General features: G+C 36.2%; 6 protein-coding genes across 6 annotated transcripts in view; 5 read left to right on the forward strand and 1 right to left on the reverse strand.

Moving 5' to 3' along the window:
• Nucleotides 1–4,750, reverse strand: part of LOC101306852 (probable S-acyltransferase At3g51390-like) — a 5,442-nt gene extending 692 nt beyond the window's left edge. Inside the window, exons 1-10 of the mRNA XM_004287702.1 lie at nt 4,375–4,750; nt 4,042–4,156; nt 3,527–3,601; nt 3,341–3,412; nt 3,067–3,201; nt 2,349–2,382; nt 1,338–1,447; nt 724–810; nt 373–456; nt 213–278 (exon numbers count right to left, since the gene is read on the reverse strand). Coding sequence (XP_004287750.1) covers nt 213–278; nt 373–456; nt 724–810; nt 1,338–1,447; nt 2,349–2,382; nt 3,067–3,201; nt 3,341–3,412; nt 3,527–3,601; nt 4,042–4,156; nt 4,375–4,468 — 872 coding nt within the window. The 5' untranslated portion in view covers nt 4,469–4,750. The remainder of the gene's footprint in view (nt 1–212; nt 279–372; nt 457–723; nt 811–1,337; nt 1,448–2,348; nt 2,383–3,066; nt 3,202–3,340; nt 3,413–3,526; nt 3,602–4,041; nt 4,157–4,374) is intronic.
• Nucleotides 4,751–9,159: 4,409 nt separating this feature from the next.
• Nucleotides 9,160–10,754, forward strand: LOC101311518 (GDSL esterase/lipase At5g55050-like). Its single transcript, XM_004289006.1, has 5 exons — nt 9,160–9,430; nt 9,527–9,678; nt 9,867–10,100; nt 10,187–10,436; nt 10,534–10,754. Exons 1-5 carry the CDS (start codon nt 9,160–9,162, stop codon nt 10,752–10,754), a joined length of 1,128 nt encoding a protein of 375 aa, XP_004289054.1.
• Nucleotides 10,755–12,684: 1,930 nt separating this feature from the next.
• On the forward strand, nt 12,685–13,523 carry LOC101311804 (GDSL esterase/lipase At4g28780-like). Its single transcript, XM_004289007.1, has 3 exons — nt 12,685–12,768; nt 12,845–13,100; nt 13,300–13,523. The coding sequence occupies exons 2-3, from the start codon at nt 12,959–12,961 to the stop codon at nt 13,521–13,523; spliced, it is 366 nt and encodes a 121-aa protein (XP_004289055.1). The 5' UTR covers nt 12,685–12,768; nt 12,845–12,958.
• Nucleotides 13,524–15,223: 1,700 nt separating this feature from the next.
• Nucleotides 15,224–16,963, forward strand: LOC101312099 (GDSL esterase/lipase At5g33370-like). Its single transcript, XM_004289008.1, has 5 exons — nt 15,224–15,470; nt 15,806–15,951; nt 16,034–16,267; nt 16,356–16,611; nt 16,731–16,963. The coding sequence occupies exons 1-5, from the start codon at nt 15,224–15,226 to the stop codon at nt 16,961–16,963; spliced, it is 1,116 nt and encodes a 371-aa protein (XP_004289056.1).
• Nucleotides 16,964–17,824: 861 nt separating this feature from the next.
• On the forward strand, nt 17,825–19,633 carry LOC101312390 (GDSL esterase/lipase At5g55050-like). Its single transcript, XM_004289009.1, has 5 exons — nt 17,825–18,116; nt 18,386–18,531; nt 18,653–18,886; nt 19,029–19,287; nt 19,383–19,633. Exons 1-5 carry the CDS (start codon nt 17,825–17,827, stop codon nt 19,631–19,633), a joined length of 1,182 nt encoding a protein of 393 aa, XP_004289057.1.
• A 455-nt stretch (nt 19,634–20,088) lies between these two features.
• LOC101307147 (putative F-box protein At1g65770-like) lies at nt 20,089–23,247 on the forward strand. The gene is made up of 2 exons (XM_004287703.1): nt 20,089–21,341; nt 22,936–23,247. The coding sequence occupies exon 1, from the start codon at nt 20,111–20,113 to the stop codon at nt 21,317–21,319; it is 1,209 nt and encodes a 402-aa protein (XP_004287751.1). The 5' UTR covers nt 20,089–20,110; the 3' UTR covers nt 21,320–21,341; nt 22,936–23,247.
• Nucleotides 23,248–23,584: the final 337 nt, after the last annotated feature.

A 23,584-nucleotide genomic window follows, 5' to 3' on the forward strand; every position in this document is an offset into this window, starting at 1 on the left:
GATATTTTCTAATTCCCATATGCATATCATCCAACCATTCATTTGAAAGTCCTCACTTGGTCCTCATTATAAGGTCCTCATTGGAAGCTCTCCCTATCAATACAACATCACAAGCAATCTTATAGTTAAATTGTTCTTTTTGGTCAGTAGTTACTTCCATTATATAACTTTACAAGTTATAGAGAAGAAGAGAGCAAGTGGAAACAACCAACCTTAAATATGAGATCCGTCTACGTCTTACAAGCTCATAGGTACTTTGATTGGTCAGAATAAGATAGCTGTCGGGAAAAAAAAAGAATCATGTCTTCAGTCATGCTTTTCATGTAAATGACTATTCATTATGGAGTACTCAGTTAAATATAAATAGATTACCTGTGAAAAAGTAGCAAGAGAAGGAGAAAGAAAAGCGAAATCGATAAGGTAACCAACAGCACAATCATGATTGCATCCTTCCACCTGACAATTAAAACAGTTTGAATATGAACACAGGTTGAAATGAGGACACAGTTACAATCGAAAAGGAAACCCTAAATGGCCAAATAAGACACTTAGTAAGTGAAAACCACAAGGGACACATATCTAAGTGATGTTTTATTTTTTCTCCTCTTGAATGTCTTATGGTGTGATTACAAGAAGGCATATCCCATAGGCATGACTTCACAATGGCAGGGTTAAACCGTAAATCATTACGATGAAATAAAGACCTGGGGGAAGATGCCATACCAAGCGCTTGCTATATTACTCTTCAGGTATGTGATATATTGGATGCCAGTCCAGAGGCACAATGCAGTCTCTTCACAAATGTACCACCTATGACATATATATCAAACTACATATAAGTTCTTCATTGCTACTATTTAAGTCAGGAATGTATGTATAAACATGGCTATTTCAATTCACAGAACTAGAGTACATAGATTGATTGTTTAAAGGGTATATGAATGGCAAGATTAAAATTTCAAGAAAGATCATGACATGTAACAGAGAACTATATACGACTGTAGGATTTGTAAATGTTTGGACCAACTGCCAAGAAGCGTATTTCAACCAGACTCAAACTACATTTCTGTAAACTATAAATGCATTTGAAAATAACATGATGCAATATGAGAGTTCCTTTTCATAAAATTACATTAAACATACTGGCATAAAGAATGCAGATGTTAATCAAGCGATTACATTGTTATACATATGTGCAAAGCTATACTCAACAAATGGTACTCATCTCAGCTTATCACACCACAAACAAAAGATACTTCCAACCTATTGCTGACATCAGAACTTCAGAATGCAAATTATCATAACAAAGTTTAATATTAGTACCAAATTGCACTCACCAAAATTTACAATGATTACCCACACCAATGCATGTTCCAAGCCACACACAATGGTGATCAAACTGAAGAACACATCTGTCACAATCATGACAATGCTTTGATCTCGGAGGCTGCATACAAGTCACAGTCAGAGTCAAGGTATATAACATAAACTTTGCACTATATGAAGAAAACAAATGCAGAAATGGATATGAAATTCCCTTTCCACTAAACTTCTGCAAGGAAAGGGCAATAATACATGATTGTATTTCTGCATAAGCTGTAAACTACTAAAATTTGGGAGCAACAATCTTGTTTGCCAAGTGGCATATTATTTTGAATGTTCCAATGTCTCTCGTGGTTCAAGCTCATTTGAATGGATAAAAGTAGCTTATCTTGGGAGGGAAAAGGAGAAAGGAGATTTAAGTCAATGACAACAGAGGAGAACATTTTCCTAGTTTCACTTCTCAGAGGGAAAGCTGACACTCAAATTCAACTAGTCTAACAAAGAACACAGGTTTTCATGCTAAGCTGCTTAGCAAGAAATAAATATTCAGGCACTGTTATAATGTCACAGAACATAAGAAATAACTGCAGTACTAGGATCTTAATTTATGGAAAATATAAATAAATAAAATTGGAACGCAGCTTATTACACACACCTATTATAGTATCTGTAGTGGTGTGCAACATTCTAATTGCTTTGACTGTTTGGAAGCATGAAACAATGATAGGAGAAGATAGGAGGAGGATTTTCTTTGAGGAACAGATATTGGCCATCTTGTGGGCATCTTCATAGAAGCATTTTCGGAACATTCCCTTTGGTTTTACCTACTTTTATGGCCTACTGGAGCAGGGGATGTATTTTGCTGTTTCTGCTGTTAGTCTTATGAACCTGTTATCTTTCATTTCTACTGACTTTTACTTTGTTAAAAATATTTTTTCTTTTTTTTCTTAACAAATTCTGTTGCCAAGAGATCTAAAATAAATAACCAGAAGTAATAAAATCAAAATGTAAAACTGAAACGGTACCTGCTCAACATTACAGTAGGAGCAAGTCAAACTTCTGCAATAAGCAAAAGGAGCAATCATTAAAACCACTTGTGACATAGCCAAACTTTAAACTAAAATAAGAGAGCTTTTACTTGACTGTCTTCATTAATATTGAATTCAAAAGAAACTAAACTTAGAACTGAGTGTACGAATTGATCAATGTAAACTATAAGGCGGTAATTATGTTTGTATTGCAAAAGATTATGAACTGAAATATAATACATCATCAAGTCTGGCAGAGAATAGGCATAAACTGTACCCAGTGATGCAAGATGGAGAGCTAAAGACAAGCATTTAGACACTTTAAGCCACTCTAGAATAAAAAAGAAAGGGTGAGTGGGAGACCTCTTAGGATTCCTCCCTTTACAACTGATTGTCATTTATTTACTAGTGCTTCATATATTTTTACAACATATTAAGAATAGGAAAACTAATTTCTTGTAAGTATCAGTAATTAATGGATCTTTTAGCCAACCTATACAACACATTAAGAATACGATTTATTAGTCATTTAATCTATCTCAATAAAGACATGATAAAAAAAAACTAATGAACGTTAACAAATAGTAAGCCAAACTACTCTAAGTCTATAACTGAGCAGAATCGACCATCCAAGAGGCATATAAAAAGATGAACAAGTTTAGCATAAACATTTTAACTAGAAGAGCTCAACCAATCAGCTTGAAATACTGCCTACCTAATAGATGTTCCGGGAGGATACAAGTCCAATACAAGTTTGCTCCAAGGTGTTCCATTATCTTTAAGAAGTGGTCTTCCCAACTGACTGCCTTCCACTGTCACAACCACGCTTCCTTTGCTTGAAGCAGGCTGTCTTTGCTTAAACATTAACAATATTAAAATATGAAAGTAAGATAACATCAACGAATTGATTGACTTAAGTTTTGAGTTCGATGTCTATAATGATACAGGCAAAGACAGAAACAAGAGAGGTAAAGTACAAAAACACTTACTTTGATACTGTTGCTGTCCTTCTGAATATTGAATTTGCCTCGTTCACTTTCCTCATTGCATCAAGGACATAGCTGAAGATAAAGATACAAAAGAAAATAAAAAGTAATGAGCTGAAATTGGAACACCATCACATAAAGTTTTATAATTTAAATTGCCAACTGAGGCACAAGTGCAATTAGATTTACCCAGGAGAAGAACCAGAAGTAACGAAGTATTGAACCAATGTAATGACAAAAAGAGCCAAATATGTTCCTGTATACCTGAAAAAGGATAGAACAGAAAGACAAGACAAATAAGGAAGACAAAGTATGACAGAAAACACTCGTTGAGCAATTCAAATATGATGACCCAATTAGTTGCACCCTTCAATTACATTCATTTTCACATTTCATAAGTTCCACCGATTTTGTTTGCAGTTACAAATTGCCTCATTTTACACCGAACGCAATACACACATTGCTGAATAACCACCTCAACCTATCACTCAAACTTATGCTAATTTGAGAAACCATTTGAAATCCATCTGTGCCAACATGATAAAGTTGACTTCCTGACCCTAAATTCAGAATTCAAATTACACATCTTTCCACTTCGATACAACTGCAACCCAGTTACACAAATAGGCTATACTTCCCACTCCACAATCTGACATGCAATCAAAACACAAAACCACACAAAGAGTAAAGAAGAATAAGCATACCATGGTTCTCTTTTAGTTTTCTCTATCAAACCTCCATCAAACAGAAACAGAACACCAGCATATATCAGATGCAGCATCACCAATGCAGCCTTTAAACCCAAAGCAGACCTCCGAGCTAAACCCACCAACCAAAAACCAAAAAAAAAAGCAACAACATTACAATCTAACCATAAATAAAAAGTCAAGCTCTACCAAAAAACACACCAACACTAACAAAAAGAAACGATCTTTGGCTCAATCGGGATTCAACAGAACTAAGTAAACAGTAAAGATTACGTTTTTAACATCTGGGTTTATGAGAAATCCAAAAAGGGTGTTGAAGAAAAAGCTCACCGGGATCGGAGAGGCAAGGGAGAAACCGGCAGCACCGGTCGAATGTTCCGCATAACGAGTCTCGGAGACTGCGGCAAACGTTAAAGATCGTCATCAAATGAATCGGAAAAAATGAGAAACTGTTTGCATCAGTATTGTTTGAAGCGACTTGGTTTTTTTTTTTTTTTTCCGGGAAGTGTGATGTTTTCGCTCGCAAAATGAGGGTTCTGGATTTAGATAAGAAATAAGAGAAAGGAACCCCAGTGTGGTAATTAAACAGCGATAGAGCTAGTTACGAGGTTATGGGAAGAAGGGTTTGGATTTGGATTAAAACAAAGAGAGACGGGAATTCTGGAGGTCTGTCTTTCTAACACTTCGATTTGTCATGTGCGTATTCACTATTCAGCATCGGATGATGATGATGATGTTCTAGTTCTTTTTTTTTTTTGGTTTTTTTTTAGGTGCAGAAGGAAGAAAAAGGAAAGGAATGAGAAATTTTAATTTCTATAATTACTTTACCCAAAGTTCTATTGATGTTAGATGGAATTTATTATCTGTTTTCTTAATTTACTTAATGTTGTTTAGAAATACCGTATGTTTTTCTATACATTACAGGATTTGCCAATAACAAAATCAAAATGATGAAACGATATAAAACGTAAACGAAAAACTTAAAACCATGAAAACATTATATTTATTTTTTAAGTTAACTAATTGATATGCGATTATTCTTGAGAAGTACAATCATCATAGTCATACCAAATTAAACCCAAAAGGACGTCATAAACTAGGGTTGCCACTCGGTCGGTTCGAATCGGTAATGGGCGTTACCAACTTCAAAACCAAAGCTTTCGGTAATGAAATATGACTTTCAATTACCAAACCAAAAACTTCGGTATGAGATCAATCTTACCAACTTCGGATGTCGGTTTTTCGGTCTAAACTTCACAACAAATATATTTTCAAAATATAACAAAATAATACAAAACTATAAAATTTAAATATCACTTGAGTTTCTAGAGTCTGATAATACATATACAAAAGATAGTCATTTCAGTACACATTATCGAGTATGGTTTAATTTTCTACCGAAATAGTCAGGATGTAAATGTTTCCAAATTTTTATATGAACAAGTTATGTGTCATCTATGTGAAAGTATGTGTGTGGAAGAGTCGACCAAAATAAGTCACATAAGGGCAGTAAAAGCTTTTTCATGTAATAAGTGACGTTAAATTATGGTTGACCGCTTTGATCAAGACCCGAGCATTATTGAGTACAATTGAATTTTCTATCATAATTGTATTATACTATAATGATCACATCAGACGGTCGAATTTTAATTTTGTGAATTGTAATAATTAGAACCACAACATGTCTGGTAATGTGGTATAACTTATTTAGTAAGTTATATGCATATGTACATCTTTGTGAACCAACTACAAAGAGGAAGCAAAATTTTCAAAAACCTTGTGAACTATGATGTGATCAATATAGTGAAATACGATTATGGTAGAAAAATTATGTATTTTTGATAATGTTTTGGCCTTGATTAAGGCTGCTAACCCTATTTACGCTTGTGCTTCCTATGGGGAGCCCTATCATCAAGAGAGGTAAAAACATTCCTAAATTTTTACATGGGCGGTTACATGTCATCTAAGTGGGTTTGTCTATGTGTGTGTGTGATGAATCGACTAAGACGGGTAGGTAAGAGCGTTTTTATATAACAAGTAACATTGAATTAAAGTTGATCGCTTTAATTGAAACCCGAATGCTACCAAGTATAGTTGAATTTTTCTATTCATTGTCTTGTTTTTTACTAAATGGTATATACAATTGAAAACGTGAGATAAGATTATTAGTCTGTGTGTTTTTAGAAATATAAGTCTTTAAATAATTAGAATTTCGGTAAATTCGGTATTTACAAAAAACCAAACCAACTTTTTCGGTATTTCTTGGTTTCGGTTTTTTTGATTTCGATTACCAAAATTTGGTTTACCAAATCATAAATTTTCGGTCGGTTTTCGATTGGTTTGGTATTTACCAAACCAAGTGGCAGCCCTATCATAAACTATGCACTGCTACTATATATAGTAACCTCTAGTTGCAAAAAAAAAAAAAAAAATGTAGCCAGAAACTCTTAGTTTTTTTATTTTTATTTTAAGATCGCAGTATCGGGTATTCTAAAGTTTTTTTAGGTTTAATGACTGATCCGTTAGGGATCCAAACAGCCAGCAGAGCATTGCAGCCCCTTTCTTGGCCACTTTTGATAGTGTCGTGATTCAAACATAGGTTAGGGACATGCCCGAACCTATGATTTTTAGGCCTGAGTCGAAATTTCAAAATTGGGACTTTAAATTGTAGTTTAATTCTAGATTTTTTATTATATATATAAATATATTTCAGAAATTAAAACTATTAATTTAAATTCTAATTATAAAACATCCAAAATGTTCTGCTGATTATATTTTAGAAATTCTATTTACATTATGAAACTTATTTTAAGCTTTTACCTTTTCTTTTCTTTTCTTTTTTTTTCAAAAAACTTACCTTATTTTGTTTTGGGTACAATTTCGAGTAGAAATTAAATTAAATGTCAACACTAATTTTGAGAAGAACATATTTGTTCCTTTTGTTTTGGCTCTTAATTACAGTCAGTATCATTCTCTTCCTTTAATTGTGTTTAAAAGTGGAGCTTTGACATTAATTGTCCATTTCATTAATTATTTAATTGTATTTGATCATAGAATGAGCTTTATTTTTTTCTGGGCCCCAAAATCTTTGGGCCCTGAGTCAATGGGCTCTTAAGACTCCTATCAAGTCCGGACCTGGTTAGAAAGCACACTTAACTAAACAAGAACCACTATACTACATTACAGTGATTACTCTTAGTTCTTTCATTCTCTCATATTTGAAACAAATGCAATAAGTTTAGAGTCGAGTAAAATATGTTTGGGTTTAGACCAAGTTTAGACCAAGTTAGTACAGTAATATATCTCTCTACAATCATGGACAAGTGATACGTACGTTTGGATTGCATTTCTTTCTTCTAATGGAGAACAATGGTAGTGTGAATGCATGAATCGCCAGCTCACCCTAAATGAGAAATAAACAATACAAATACTCGACTAAAAAGAAACTCATTGAAAATTTTATGTCAAAAGCTTATTTTAAATACATGACATGATATAGACATATAGTATACTGTTTACATGGATCGTCATCGAATTTGAGTGTTTATAAAATCAACACGAGCAAGCTAGCCAGATTTAAATATCTGAATAGCATTAAAAGAATATCCAGACCTCAATGGTGCATTTCACAGTTCATCATATTCATTAACGATAAGATAGAGCATCAAATGACAATTAATTTCTCCTCCGATCCCTCTCGAAGAAGAAGACCTGTCATTCTTAACCACTCAGCTTCCACGGTTCGTATTATTCCACCAAATAAGTTAGTTAGTCTTATATGTACCTGCAGGTCTTTTAGGGTATACTCCGGCCACCTAACTATACCAGTACACCATATTACTCTAACAATATATCACCACGACTCATGCGACCTTAATTATACCAATACTAGCTAGCTAGCTAGTACGAGCTTCACCAATCGTTCAATTGCAATCTCGATCAATTAACCTCAAGCATAAGTAGTTATGCATACACTGGACAATTCTATTACCAATTTGATCATGATCTTATATGCAAATGATGAACCCTAAAGTAGAGCAACAACCCTAGATCATACAACAAGAAATTTATATATTCGCTTGAAAATCACACTTAACAAGGGAATTAGAAACAACTCATTGCTAGCTGTTGCAGTCATAATCAGTCGCTCCTCGCTGAAATCATCAGTTAAGTGCTAGCTGTTGCAGTTTGTTTTCATAGTATCTATGAGGGTTCTAGTACTAGCCAAACTTTGTTTCAGCAGAACTTGGGAGAACGACCTTTTTGATGTCTTGTGTGAAGAGGATCAAGCATTTTCTATCAACAACATTGTGCATTCAAATAATTTCAACGTGTATATATTGGCTCAACTTAATTTATATATATGTTGCAGAATCTTTTTGAGATAAACGCCAGAGAATTTGGATAATTAGCATCATTTTACTGGTCGAATTAACATGGTAGATCGATCAATGTTCTAACTCAATTCTTTTATACAGCACACTCGATCAAGGCGCCTCATCAGAATGCATGTAACATATGATCAATTAAGCTAGCTTGTTCTTGATCTCCCTCTTTAATTTGGTAACGGTACTACTCATTTACCTGTCAATGACGTGAGGTAAGATCATGAATAAGATTTTACCTCACGCCATTTAGGCATTTTAGCTAACATGCACGTTGAGGGGAAGACTGGAAATCAGGTATTTAGAGTAAGCTGTTGTCTGTTGATCAAGCGTATAGGTCTCTATATATCACCATGCATAACGCAGACGCAAAATGAATTTATCAGTCGACCTCAAAATAGCAACACTCCATCTAGTCTCGTATACAAGATTGGCACATAATATAATTAGGGAATCAATCACAGTTAACAAGCTAGGGAGACTAATTAATTAGATTGAAGAAGCAAAGTTACTCAAATTCGATACGCTAACTAAGCTAGCTGTAGTTGCTGATCATGACCTGCATCTGAGTTAAATATATACCAGATTACAGAAACTTCCGCCAATCGAAAACAAAAAAAACCTGATTGAATCTGCGGCTTCTAGTTCTCAGACCGGGAACTTAGGACAACGACCCTCTAGATTTCTTGTTCTACTTCTAATTTGTTTCCTAGCCTTATACAAATTCGACATGGCCAATAACAACGGGTGGATTTTTTTGTTTTCTGTTTGGCTCTTTGTGTACAATCTGGCCATGCTAGATTTCCATGCAACCTCTGCACAGGAAAATATTACTGTGCCTGCAATTTACATATTTGGAGATTCTACAGTAGATGTTGGAACCAATAGTTACTTGCCTAAATGTAAAGCCAGGGCAGATATGCCTCACAATGGGATTGATTATCCAGGCTCTAAAGCAACAGGAAGATTTAGCAACGGTCACAACGTCGCAGATTTCCTCGGTATTGATTAATCCCTCTCTTACCGTCACTGTTATTGCTATATTGAACTTGTTTATTCTGATTTCTATTCCATTTGGTGTGTTAATCAATTATTAGCACAGTTCCTGGGTTACAAGGAGAGCCCGCCACCTTTTCTCTCTCTTTTAAACAAGAAGAAGCAGATTCCTAAGAGGAGGATTCCAACAAAGGGAGTTAACTTTGCATCAGGTGGATCAGGACTTCTGGATGATACTGGTAAACTACTATGGGTAAGCTTCAACTATCCCTCTTCTCTTGCTGATCTCCCATGACGGTGTACAATGTGCACCTAGCAAGCTAGTTACGAAACTGAGTTTTTGTTTATTGACTTTTATGTTATGAAATGACTAATATTGTACCGTGTATTTAAACAAACGTACATTGATACATAAAAATGTTATATGTGTGCTTGCAACAGGGAGATGTTGTTTCCTTTGGGAAACAAGTGCAGCAATTCCGAACTGTACGTAACAATATATCGGAATCATGGGGTGCTGGTGGATTGGCTAACATTTCAAAGTCCATATTCATTATCAGCGTCGGAAGCAACGACATGTTTGAATTGTTCGCTGCCAATAAGTATAACCTAACGAAGAAAACCGAAAAAGACTTCTTGAGCAGACTCATCTCCTCTTACGAAACTCATCTAAGGGTTTGTGACTGCTAGTATATGTCCTCTTGCCAAATCACATTCATTCTATACCCTTTTGATTTATGATTTCAGATACTGCTTTGCAGGACCTGTTCAAGCTCGGAGCAAGGAAGTTTGGGATCATCGGCGTCCCGGCGATTGGGTGCTGCCCCGTCCAGAGAAAACTCAGTGAAACAGGTGGGTGTTTGGAGGCCATGAATGCTTATTCTCACTTGTTCTTCACGTCACTCCAAGTCCTCTTGAAGGAGTTAAGCTCAGAATGCAAAGGGATGCTATACTCACTTGGAGATACTTATACAATGACCAACGTTATTATGGAGACACCTCTCCCATTGGGTAATAGAGCGACGGGACATGTTAACCAAAAAAAATATTTTCATTATTTTGGAAATTTGTTATTAGCATACCTTAAAATAAACTGTAATTTTTGTAGGGTTGGTGGAGGTGGCAAAAGCTTGTTGTGGTAAAGGGAAGTTGAATGCAGAGTTACGATGTGAACAAGATTCAAATTTGTGTGAAAATCGCCATGGCTACTTGTTCTGGGATCAATACCATTCATCACAGGCTGCGTCTGGAATGTTAGCCATGTATCTGTTTGGTGGTGCTCCATTTATGGTGTCACCCATGAGTTTCAGTCAATTGGCCGTTGCATAAATATAGTGTATATATTTACTAAATGGATGAATAAAACCTGTTAGGAATATAGAATTGTTGGAATCACTTTTCACTTTTTACATTTTTACTAGTGTACGTTGGTCAATTTTACATACATGTAAATAAAGGGGTTTAGAAGATAGTAAATGTAGGCAAAACAATCATTCAAAATGTAGTCTCTTGTTTTCTTTGTTTCTTTTCTTCTTCTCCTTCTTTGCTTTCATTTTCTGCATTTCAATTCAATAATCCATGGTTTTTAGCAGAACCGAATATCTGTACCAAGTAAATATTCCCATCCATCCACTTTGAATCAACCCTTTAAAAAAAAAGACATTCAATGCTTGGTACGTAGTACTCAAAACTCAATTCAACATAGTAATTACTTTCTTTTGTTGGGACAAGTTTTCCGAAGGAAGCAGAGCCAATAATTTGTGTTGGATGAGATCTTAATACATGATTGTAGCGTTTGATATAAGTGGTTTGATGTAAGAGGGGCGGTACCCTTTCTTATCAAGCTAGGTTTATAATGAGACCGTCTAAACTCCTTTGGGTGTTCAAGTGTATTTGATCAAGTTCTATTAATGAACTTCTTTCATTAACTAAATTTGAGCAAAAAAGGAAAACAAACAAAAAAACTTCGACTCAATCATCGAAAAAATAATAGCTTGAACATCACGTTCAACAAGGGAAGAAGCCAGATTAATGTGCCTGATCATATAGAATATGTCAAGTATGATTCATTTGGTTAAATCATAGTTAGAAAATTCCGTCACCAAAGTCAAAACCCTTTCTATATGTTTCTTTCACTTGTACATATATATAGATGCGGCTTCGAGCATTTCCAGCCAGATTAATAATAAGAGCTTTGGATGATGACTATGTGATAATTATATTTGATTCTAATTAATACAGTCCTAATTTTAACTTGTCCTCTAAAATTGCTATATTTAAACCTAGCTAGCTTGCTTCTTCGTATCAGAAGCATAGCTCAGAGTATCAGCAACACTAGCCAGCTTAATTAGCTAGTGCAATTACCATGGCCAAGTCCGCAATATTTTCTCTTTGGCTTAATATCATTGTGTATCTCGGAATACTTGGATCGCACGTCTCACACTCTCGGCCAGTTGTGCCAGCACTTTACATATTTGGTGATTCTACAGCCGATGTTGGAACCAATGATTATTTGCCCAATTCTAGAGCGAGGGCCGATTTCCCTTTTAACGGCATCGATTTCCCTCAATCCAAACCAACTGGAAGATTTAGCAACGGTTACAACACTATCGATCTTCTAGGTATATATTACATCATTTGCTGCTGATTGTAACTAGTGACAGTATAGTGTAGTAGCTGTTCTTTCTTGCACTTGATCAGTTGCTCGATCATGAGCATGTATGTATCTTTTAGTCTCTACTAACTTCTTTAATTTGGTGGCTCATTAGCCCAGCAACTGCACTTCCATCAAAGCCCCCCGCCTTATCTCTCATTTCTGGACAGCAATATATCGCAATTTCTCATTAGGAATGTTCCAACTAAGGGAATCAACTTCGCTTCGGGAGGGTCAGGAATTCTGCGTTCTACAGGACATAAGTGGGTACGTAAGCTCCTCCTCCTCCTTCAGTACTCTCTTGCCTAGTAACATATAGCTAGATATATATAAAAATACATACGCAAAATACACATACATACACGTACATACTCTACTTCATGTACTCCAAAGAAGAAGAAAACTCATTAGCTATAGATATTAATACTGAATGCTTGTTCAGTGTCATTAAGTATTTTGCTGGTTTACAAAATGTTACAGGTAAGGGTGATTTCTTTTGGAGAACAGGTCCAACAATTTTCAAGTGTTTGCAGCAAAATTTCAGAACTACTGGGTCCGAATGCCATCGCTAATATCTCCAAGTCTCTCTTTATCATCAGTGTTGGAAGCAATGACATCTTCGAACATTTTGATGCTAAACGCACTGGGCGAAAATACATCCCCACACTTATCTCCACCTACGAGACTCATCTAAGGGTCTGTCACTGCCTATTTCTTCTTTCGTTTGCTATTCTAAGATATAAGCTGAGCTTTTTATTTATTTCACTTGCAGAAGTTATATAAGCTAGGAGCCAGAAAATTTGGGATAATTAGTGTTGGGGCAATCGGGTGCTGTCCGATCCAACGTAAATCGAATAAATCTGGGGACTGTAAGGAGGCCATGAATGTGGATGCTCAGTTGTTCTATTCTGCACTCCGAGGCCTCTTGCAAAAGTTGAGTTCTGAGTGCAAAGGGTTGAAGTATGCACTTGCGGATGCATACAAACTGACCAGACTTATTATTGACCACCCCGAGAGACCTGGTAACTAATTAGTATTGAAACACACATGAATATATATATATGTTCCTTCAAGGCACCTCATCATTGCCCATAGTCATCGATCATAAACCATACAGCATATAACATCACCTACCTAAACCCTAAATTAATCAAAATTTGATATAACCGATTCGATTTCAAAGCATTTTGATGTGATATACGTTCATGAATGTTCTTGTAGTTTTTAAAGAGATGAAAAGAGCTTGCTGTGGAAACGGAACGTTAAACGCAGACGAGCCGTGTAAAAAGGATTCAGTTGTGTGTGGAGATCGCAACACCTACTTGTTTTGGGACCAATACCATCCAACCCAGCAGGCTTCTTATCTCGCAGCCTATAGTCTTTACCATGGCTCCCCACCTTACGTGGAGCCGATGAGTTTTGGAAACTTGGCCCTTCTGCCGTGATGAATTTCTAAACGTGTGTACACAAGAAGAATAAACCATGCAACGTACAATAACGAGTTCTCTCTTCATTCTGTTCGATTCCGAAAGTTTTACATACCATATGTATGGATGGTGTAACTTGTATGATCAACCTACAGTATATATGGAAATTTGCAAATTATGATTAATCAATGCCCTTCCAATGAGGAATCTCTTTTTTTGTTCATTTATAGGGATATATCATTTGACGGCCTTTTTTTTAATCACAAAATCAAATCTCCACCGTTCAGTTCGTTGGGCTATATGAGTAGATCATTTCTATAAATCTTCAGAAAATTTGGTGATCGTTAAGTCATCCAAATGAGGGATAAATTTGACATAAATGTTAAGTTTTGAACGGTGTAGGTTTGACATAAGTGTTAAATTTTTTGTTTTAATCTCAACCATCCAAGCCCATTAAAAAACAAATCTAATGGTGTGAACCTATCCCTAAAAATGACAAAAAATAGAGATCTTTCATTGGAAGGGCAACATTGGCAATAATATCGATAACTATTATTGGCAATTAGGCACCAATATGACCAAAGATATTTTTGATCAGTATAGGTGAAAGTGTAGAAGTTTAAACCGAAGTTTGAACTCAGAAACAATGCTACTTCATGAGGTCGAAGACATCTTATTGAACTCCCCTATAACCTAATCGAACGAAACTTGACAATGTGGCATTGAAGCTAGAGAGTGCATAAAACCCATGTACATGAGGATTAATTTTCTTTATTACCAAGTAAGGTCAATAAAAGTGACTGCCTATGACAACCTGATTAGTGATTTTGATACAAGGAGGAATACCTTTTAGCACATAGCTAGCATCATTCCAAAGTCACAAACTAGGGAAGAAGTATATTCTATAAAACGGAAAGAAACAAAGACATGCAGCAATTTGAATGAGACCAACAGTCTTGTCAAATGTTTTTGAAATCTTTATATTTTTCCTAAACGTTCCAACCAAAAACCATGATCGATCCCTCTCAGGTAATTTGTCGCTAAATCAGCTCATCAAGATGCCAAGACGGACAATGACGGTGTTTTGGTACATAATTACATATAGTTTTTCGTGGTTAAGAATCAAGTTGAGTGCTAGAGCTGTCTGTAATTGAAAATCCAAATCAACTAGTCAAGATTGATAAACTCGTATACGAGCTAGGTTTAATCAGTATGTCGAGCAAGGTTTAATAAAAGAAGAAGGAAAAGAAAAAATGGATCTTAATTAATTTGTTTATAGCGCAAGTAAGGTCAACACTAAGTTATTAAGCTACGCAATAGACAAGAAAACAACTAATTACTTTATATTACTTTATATAGTGAGAAGCTAGGGCATGCATTAGGGTTCTTAATTTACTTTTTTGCTTGTCCATACTATAGGGAATTAGGATCTCCGCAATAAGAGTACATAGACATATAAACATACGAGCATGGGTATTATCACCAGGCAAATTCCCCAGAAAAGAATCAAGTTTCTTTGTTAATATAGAGGCTGCGACAGCGACAACATTAACACTACCTGGTTGTTCATTTTCGAGACCTCCCGTAATATAAATGAGCAATTAAAAAACCTAGTTCATCATCACCTTCATACAGAAAAGGTAGCGCGAATCGGAACCGTTGCCGGCAAGAGCTAGCTACGTACAGTCGTACACAGCCCTAGCTAGCCCTAGCAAATCATGGCAAAGTCGAAGCTGATCGTGATGCTTTGTGTTTCAATTTGTTTGTTGTCTGTGTCCAGTGCAACTGAGGTAGCTCCTCCTGCGGCCATTTTCATATTTGGAGACTCAACTGTGGATGTTGGCACCAATACCTTGTTGCTCCAAAGTAAAGCACGGGCTGATTTCTCTCCAAACGGGCTTGATTTTCCTTATTCTGTGCCTACTGGGAGGTTCAGCAATGGCATTAACAGCGCTGACCAAATCGGTACAACCATCATAACACTATGCTATTGTTTATATCATATCATCTATATACATAGAGATCATGCATGCATGCATGACCCATATATAGTTATATATATATTTTTGGATAGTATATAACTTATGGTCTATTAAGATGAATATATAACATGAAGCAATGTAAAATGAATAAGATGATATAAAAAGCACGCATACCCTCGGATATGATGTGAAAGGATTTACCATGGCCTTAACAGGATGACACAAACTGTTTACCATCGCTAGCCCTAGAAGTACTTAAGCAAAAGCTATTTCATATCATTCTGAGACTCTGATTGATGATTTGGTTGCTGCGTGCAGTGAGACTATTTGGATACCAGAAAAGTCCACCACCATTCTTGTATACTCTGAATCATATGTCCACCTTTAAAAGGGATATACTGCAGGGAGTGAACTTTGCTTCAGCAGGAAGCGGCATCTTCTCAGACACAGGGATAAAAAAATGGGTAAGCACTTTGCAGATTGGATGCAGATTTAGCTAGTAATTTATCTACAGTCAATAATATACCATCAACACTCACTTTGCAGATAGAAGTTGTGTCACTGGGAAATCAGATCCAACAATTTGAGGCGGTCCGTGGAAACATCTCAAAGATAGTTGGTCACAATAAAACTGATACCTTGCTTTCCCAGTCTTTGTTCATCATCAGTATCGGAAGCAATGATCTTTTCGAATTAGTGGATTACTATCCAAATGCAACCGACTTGTTTAAGGCGAAACGCATGGAACGTCTTCAACTTAAGTTCCAGAACCATTTGAAGGTGTGTGTCAGTTGTTTTATTTCCCTTCATTTCATTTTAGTTAATTCAGTTGGAGAAGAAATCATGTATATCTGTCACAAAATTTCAGACTTTATACAAGCTGGGAGCTCGGAAATTTGGTATTATAAGTGTTGCTCCAATTGGATGTTGTCCCCATGCGCGTGTTCAACCAAATGTCGACCCTAGTGTTTGTGTGAAGGAACTAAACGATCTTGCTCAAACATTTTTCATAAAAGCTCAGAATCTCCTGAAGAAATTGAGCTCGGAGTTGAAAGGGATGAAGTATTCACTTGGAAATTCCTATGAAATGACCATGAGTATTATTCAAGACCCATATGCCTTCGGTAAGCATCACACACACACACACACACACTCTCTCTCTCTCTATACTATACTATACTATACTATACTGTGACAACTGATCAACAAATATGGGCATTGATGGAACTTTTCAATTTGCTAGGGTTTAAGGACGTTCAATCAGCCTGCTGCGGAAGCGGGACGTTAAATGGAGAAAGCCCATGCGTTATATATTATAATCCCAACCTTTGTTCGAATCGGAATGAGTTCTTATTCTGGGACTTGTATCATCCAACTGAGTTTGCTTCGCAATTAGCAGCACGAACACTTTATGGTGCAGGAACAAGATATATGACACCCATGAACTTCAGTCAGTTGGTTGCAATTGATTTTTGATATCAACTCTCACCCTCAACAAGAATAAACAAGTACTAGCTAGTTCAGTCCGAACAGCTAGCAATACCATTCGTATAGCACTAGTAAACTCTCATTTCTATTTTTACTATAAAATAACGAGTTCTTCATGGTTTTTCTATGTGGTTTCTCAAAGTGTGGTTCATTTAGCATTATTCTTAAATAAATCATGTTTTAGTAGATCACATAAATGATCAAGGATTTTTCTTGCGGCGTGGTTAATTTCTCTGCCCAACAACTGATGATTCTTAGTGTATTTCACTCCCCTTATTCTAATGGATTAAGATTCCGAGTAGTGTTCCGCAGATAACAGAAACCGCATTCTTCATAGATCATGCTCACAGAAAGTGAAGAGCTCAAAATTATATTTTCTTTTGCCAATCAAACCCGAAATTGTTCACTCTTCCAACTTGATTCATCAAACAACTATTTCCAATCAAAAATTGAATGATGAATTGATGAAGACAGTATCATAGAATAGCTAATGGATTTCGAGTTTAATATATAACTATTTCGTTTAGTTCTTACTCGCATGAATTTTACGTACTATTCTAGATTTTAACTCTTAGACTGTCAATATACTGCATGTTGTAATAAGATCTCTGCAGCAAGCATCCATACATGCATATACAAAACATATATATACACGAGTACTCACTAGGCTAATCCGCCACAAAAGATCAAGTTCTTTGTTAATACAGAGGCTGGGACAGTGACACCATACATGATACGTCATAGCCGTCGTCACCTGGTTTTTTCTTTTTTGGGATTTCACCGATAAATAAGCTCTTACTCCCACTGAGATTGATCATCTATATCCGGCAAAGCCCTCTCTTATATATAATGGCAAAGCCCGCTGATCTGTTGCTCTGCGTTTCATCATTTTCTTTCTTAGTTCTCTTTCAAACTTTCCTGTTCGTATTCGTATTCGTACCAGTTGCCAACACAGATGATCAGGTGGCTCCTAAACCTGCAGCTATTTTCATATTTGGAGATTCGACTGTGGATGTTGGCACCAACAAATTGTTGCGCAATAGTCTTTCCAGAGCTGATTTCTCACCCAACGGGGTTGATTTTCCTTATGCTATTCCGACGGGGAGGTTTAGTAACGGTCTTAACAGCGCCGACCAAATTGGTACGACCTTGTTGCATGTATATAAACACACCTCAAGTTCCTAAATGAAACAATATACAGTAATATATAACTTACATGCAGGTCATGGTAATTTGATTTTTTTTCTTTTAATTTGTACAGTTTTTGACTCGGTTTATCAGTAATTTCTTTGATTAGTACGGATCACAGTAAGTTCCTACATTTATATATACAAGTAATTTCTAGGGTTGCTTAATTATTTAATTCTTGTCGTTTTTTCTTGTACGCTTGCATGGTTCTGCACTATGCAGTAAGACTATTTGGGTATCAGAGAAGTCCGCAACCATTCTTGTACTCTCTGAAACATCGATCCACTTTCAAAAGGGATATACTGCATGGAGTTAATTTTGCATCAGGAGGATCCGGCATTTTCAAGCAAACAGGAAAAAGGAACTTTGTAAGCACCAAATTTCATACTATTTATCTTCAAATTAATTAGCTCGCGATCACAGAAGATAGTTAAGTTTGATTAAATCACTATTATTCATAATTTGAACTAACACATAAACTTATTGAAGGTGCAAGTTGTGCCAATGGGAAAACAGGTCAAACAATTTGAGACTGTTCGTGGGAATATCACAGAACTAATTGGTTTTGGGGGAACTGAGTTTATGCTTTCCAACTCTTTGTTCGTTATTAGCATTGGAAGCAACGACCTGTTCGAATTAGTGAATTGGTATCCAAATATCACTGTCTTGGAAAAGGCTGAGTACTTGGTAAATCTTAAACTTGAGTACCGTAATCATCTGAAGGTACGTGTTTAAATTATCTCCCTTCTGATCCCCTAAATCCTATATCAATCTGTTAACTTTTACAATGTTGATGAAGACGTATCGAACTATATATATATGGCGTTATTATCGAATCATTCGACGCTCTCAATTTCCCTTGTAGGACTTGTACAATCTCGGAGCTAGAAAGTTCGGGATCATAAGTGTTCCTCCAATTGGATGCTGTCCTGCTGCTCGTGTTGGACCAAAATCAAATGACTCCAGTGTCTGTGTAGAAGAACTAAACAACCTTGCCTTAACATTTCTTGCACAGACTGAGGATTTCCTCCGAACATTAAGCTCAGAGTTGAAAGGATTCAAGTACTCGCTTGGAAACGCTTATGAAATGACTATGAGTATCCTTGAAGACCCATTAGCATTTGGTAAGAAACCTTAATACCTGTTCTTAGTACACAATCATATATAGTTATTAATCATCACCTTACTGTAATTTTATCTTTCTGATCCCATTCCTAAGGCTTCAAGGACACTCGATCAGCCTGCTGTGGGTTAGGAGAGTTAAATGGAAAGTTACCTTGCCTCTTCTTCCTCGATCCCAAACTGTGTCCGAATCGGCGCGAGGTTTTGTTCTGGGATTTGTATCATCCTACTGACTTTGCTTCCGAGCTAGCAGCGCTAACCCTTTATGGCGGAGGAACAAGATTCGTCACACCTATGAACTTCAGTCAGTTGGTGGCTTTAAACATTAGCTCTTACACACAGCAATAGGGTTCCGTATAAGTTGAGTATTTTGGGATGAGTTTCGTACGTTTTTTTTTTTTTTTTTTGTATGTAGTTTGATCCAAATATGGTCTGAAATAAGATAACATTGTATCTATGCATACACTAGAAGGATTAGGTTTCCCTTGTCAACTTTGTTTAAACTTTCATTTCACTATAATAGTTAGGACTCTAATTCATGAATCACATTATTCACATGCAAATAACATTCAATCAATCATATGTTAGACTTGACCTAACATAAGACGAATTGAAATTGTTAATTAAGTTCACAAATAACATTCAATCCATCAGGTTAGACTTGACCTAATCCGATTGGGCCAAAACGGCTGGACCTTTCTTCCAATTGCGTATGGGCTGACGCCTGTGGCCTAGTCTTCGTCAAGAGTCAACCCACCTAATCCGTCATTAAATTCCTCTGCTTCTCCTGCTTCACTGGCTCTCACTCCACACCAAAAGTCTCCAATGGCAACCGTAGACTGGTCCGACCTCCCAAAGGAGATCTGGTCCATCATTGGAAAATTCATCCACACCCGCATCGACGTCCTCCACTTCCGCAGCGTGTGCTCCGTATGGCGTTCCTCCCGCCCTCCTTTCCTCCGTCCTCCGCCTCCTCCTCCTCTCCCGCTCAAATTCTCTCCCTCCGCCGCCGATCCCAAACTCCGCGCTCTCCTCTTCCAGAGCACAACCTACCGCATGGAGCCGATCGCCGATCACAACCGGAAAGGCGGTTCTTCTTCCAAGTCAAAGCCGTTTCTGATGAAGCTAGAGCACAACCCCAATTCCGGGGAAATGCGGCTAGTACATCCAGTGACTAGCTCGCCGCTCAGGTCTTACCGTAACTCTAAACCTAAGGAGTTTAATTTGTTGGATTTTCGACCGGTAGAGTTGCGAAAATCTTATGTTCTCAAGTTTGGGAAGAACAGTCATGTTAATGTGAAGTCTGTGCATAGGTTGGTAGTCATGCCTAGTGAGTTTCTGGAGTTTAGTGACGTGTCAGGGATTTTTATGATATATAACGGAGGGAAGCTCGCGTTTGTTAGATTTGGGGATGACAAATTGACTCGTGTGGATGAAAATGGTCATTATGATGATATTATTGTGTATAAGGGTCAGTGTTATGTTGTTGATAAGTGGGGGACGATTTCGTGGATTAGTTCGGGTTTGCAGGTGATTCAGTTGCAGGTGATTCAGTTTTCGCCTCCGTTATGTGGGTTTGGCGGGCAGAAGTATTTGGTGGAGTCTTGTGGTGATCTTTATGTGGTAGATCAGTTCTTTGAAAACGTGACTTACCATGACAATGTCAATAGGGTGTTGCCGCAGAATCCGGATAACGAGTTGGTGTTCTGGCATCATCATTGGAATAGGCAGGATGATGCAGACACAACTGGTTTTAAAGTTTATAAGCTGGATCAAGAATGGGGTAGATGGGTCGATGTGAAGGACTTGGGAGATTACATCTTTATTTTGAGCAATGATGGATCTTTCTCTGTGTCCAGCAGAGAGTTTGGTGGAGTGAAGGGAAATTGCATTTTCTTTTCTGAAAGTGCGTCAAGTACGTTAAGGAATTTCTACAACCGTGTGTTCAATTTAGAGGATGGCAGGATTAGCAGCCTAGTATCTTTGCACTCTCAAATGGTCCATCCACCTACATCTTGGCTCACCCCTGATTGAAGTTTGTCTGCATGTTCTAAATGTGAGTGTGAAATCTTATATTGTTAATTCCCTAGATTTTACTGATTACTTACATGGTCTTGATATGCTTTCACCTGATTTACATTATCCATTGAATTTGAAAGATTTAATAGGTACTATGGAATTGTGAAGGGGTTGTTTAATTTTGCTGTGCAGTTTTGTGGATTATGTGTCTAGTAAATATATTGAGCTTATTCTGCAGTTCTGAGTAAAATTTAGGATTAATTACATTTTACCTCCCGAACTATGATGCTCCTTTCATCTTAGTTATTCTAGACAGTTACAGCTTTTAGACTAGCGTGTCTAGTAAATGTATTGAGCTTACACACACACACACACATAGGATCGAATCTAATTTTTATCCACAATACTATATGTTTTAAGAAATTATAGTATATTCTATTTCATGTTTTGTTTGAATAGTTGGCAAACTATTTATATTGGGTAACTTAAAAAAAAATTATGTTGTTAAGTAAAATGTCAAAAATAATAAATTTACTGAAGTGACAAAAATACTCTCAAAATTTAACGGTGTTAGTGAACAAGGTATTAAAATGCTAACGGTATGAAACCTGAGGTATGAAAATGCAAGTTTTTTATAGTTAGGTATGAAAATGAAAGAACCATCATAGTTTTGGGTTTATTTTGTAATTAATCCTAAAATTTACTGTTAAATTCTTCCCTTTCTCCCTTCGCCAGCCAGACTATATTATACTTTTAAGTAATATTTTGATTTCCAATCTTTTTGTTTCAAAACAATTTCTTTTTTCTTTTGGTACTTATTCATATTAAAAGAAAAGAAGTAAAACTCAAAATCTAAAATCTGAAAAACAAAATCAATCAGTACGATGAAATAAAGAAAGAAAAAGAAAAAAAAACGGCATAAGACCAAGGAAGAACACAGAATTCTCTCATACATGAATTGAGGTCTATCCATAATCATATGGTCAGTCAAGAGTCAGGCTAACGTGTATTCCAGAATTAGCATCATGTGTAGAACCTTTTGTTTTACTCATTTTCAGAAAGTCTTATGAATAATTCCTCATCAGTAATTGCCCTCCTCGTCTAGTGCATTGCTCTTTTTAGTGCGCTTTGCCCTCCTCTGTCTTGAATTGATGAGCGTGCACCTCTTCTAAGTAGAAACATCGCAAGCGAATTTGTTCCACTGCAGATACAGTGGTCTGTGTTCTTCCTTGATCTTTTGCCATCTTTGTTTTTTTTTTTTTTTCCTTTCTTTTCTTTCTTTCTTTCTTTGATCGTACTGATTTGTATTTTTGTTTTTCAGTATTTTTAGATTTTAGTATTTTTATTTTTTCCTTTCTTTTTTCTTTTAATTTGATTTGTTAAGAAATTAGGTAATGTCACGTCACTTGCCACATCAGTTTTTGTATGTTGACATCATACTTACAATTGATCTTGACCATTGAATTTTTAAAAATATAATGGGTAGAAAATGGTGTCAAAATTAGTGTCCAATCTAATGTCCCATGAACCGGACCCTATACTTTAAATAATATTTTGATTTCCAATCTTTTTGTTTCAAAACAATTTCTTTTTTCCTTTTGGTACTTATTCATTCTCAACGTGGTTCACAGGGAACTTCTTTACTTGTTTCGAGTTACAACCATATGATTTGCATTTCCCCGGAGATGGTGGATGATCCAATTCTCATGACGAGTGACCTGTTAGAGTTCTTCTGTAAACTAGTGTAAAATATTACAATGTTTTTTCTTTTCTTTTTTCTAGAAGGAAATATTACAATAGTTAAGTGATCCAGTGTTTAATAGCATGGTTTGTTAATGTTATGTATACATACACAGTTCATCAGTTCATGTAAGATTGTCTCTCTTCAATGATCTTGTACTTGAACTACAGCCGAGTAAGATACTCACTGTTAAAAGCAATTTGTGAGCCTTCTTCATATTTATTTGTATTTTCTCTGAGTAGTATACACTCAGATTGTTCAAATCACAGGAGAGTTGATCAAAAGATCCCCTCTCATCCAAAATTCCAAATTATAAAGAGACACATCTGCATAATACGTGCATTGTACTTGACAAAGTTTTAACGAGTATGAACGCGTTTAATAGTTAATCGAAAGTATTATTATTTGTGTGACCGAATAGTAATTGTTTTGGGGCTAATTGGGTAAGATACAGAACCCAAATTTGGCCTGTCCAAAGAAAACAAAATTGGGAGTGATTACCAGAGTGATCAAAGCTGTTCTTGGTGTCAAATTGTCAA

The sequence above is a fragment of the Fragaria vesca genome, linkage group LG1, assembly GCF_000184155.1.
Source record: "Fragaria vesca subsp. vesca linkage group LG1, FraVesHawaii_1.0, whole genome shotgun sequence".
Lineage (NCBI taxonomy): Eukaryota > Viridiplantae > Streptophyta > Magnoliopsida > Rosales > Rosaceae > Fragaria > Fragaria vesca.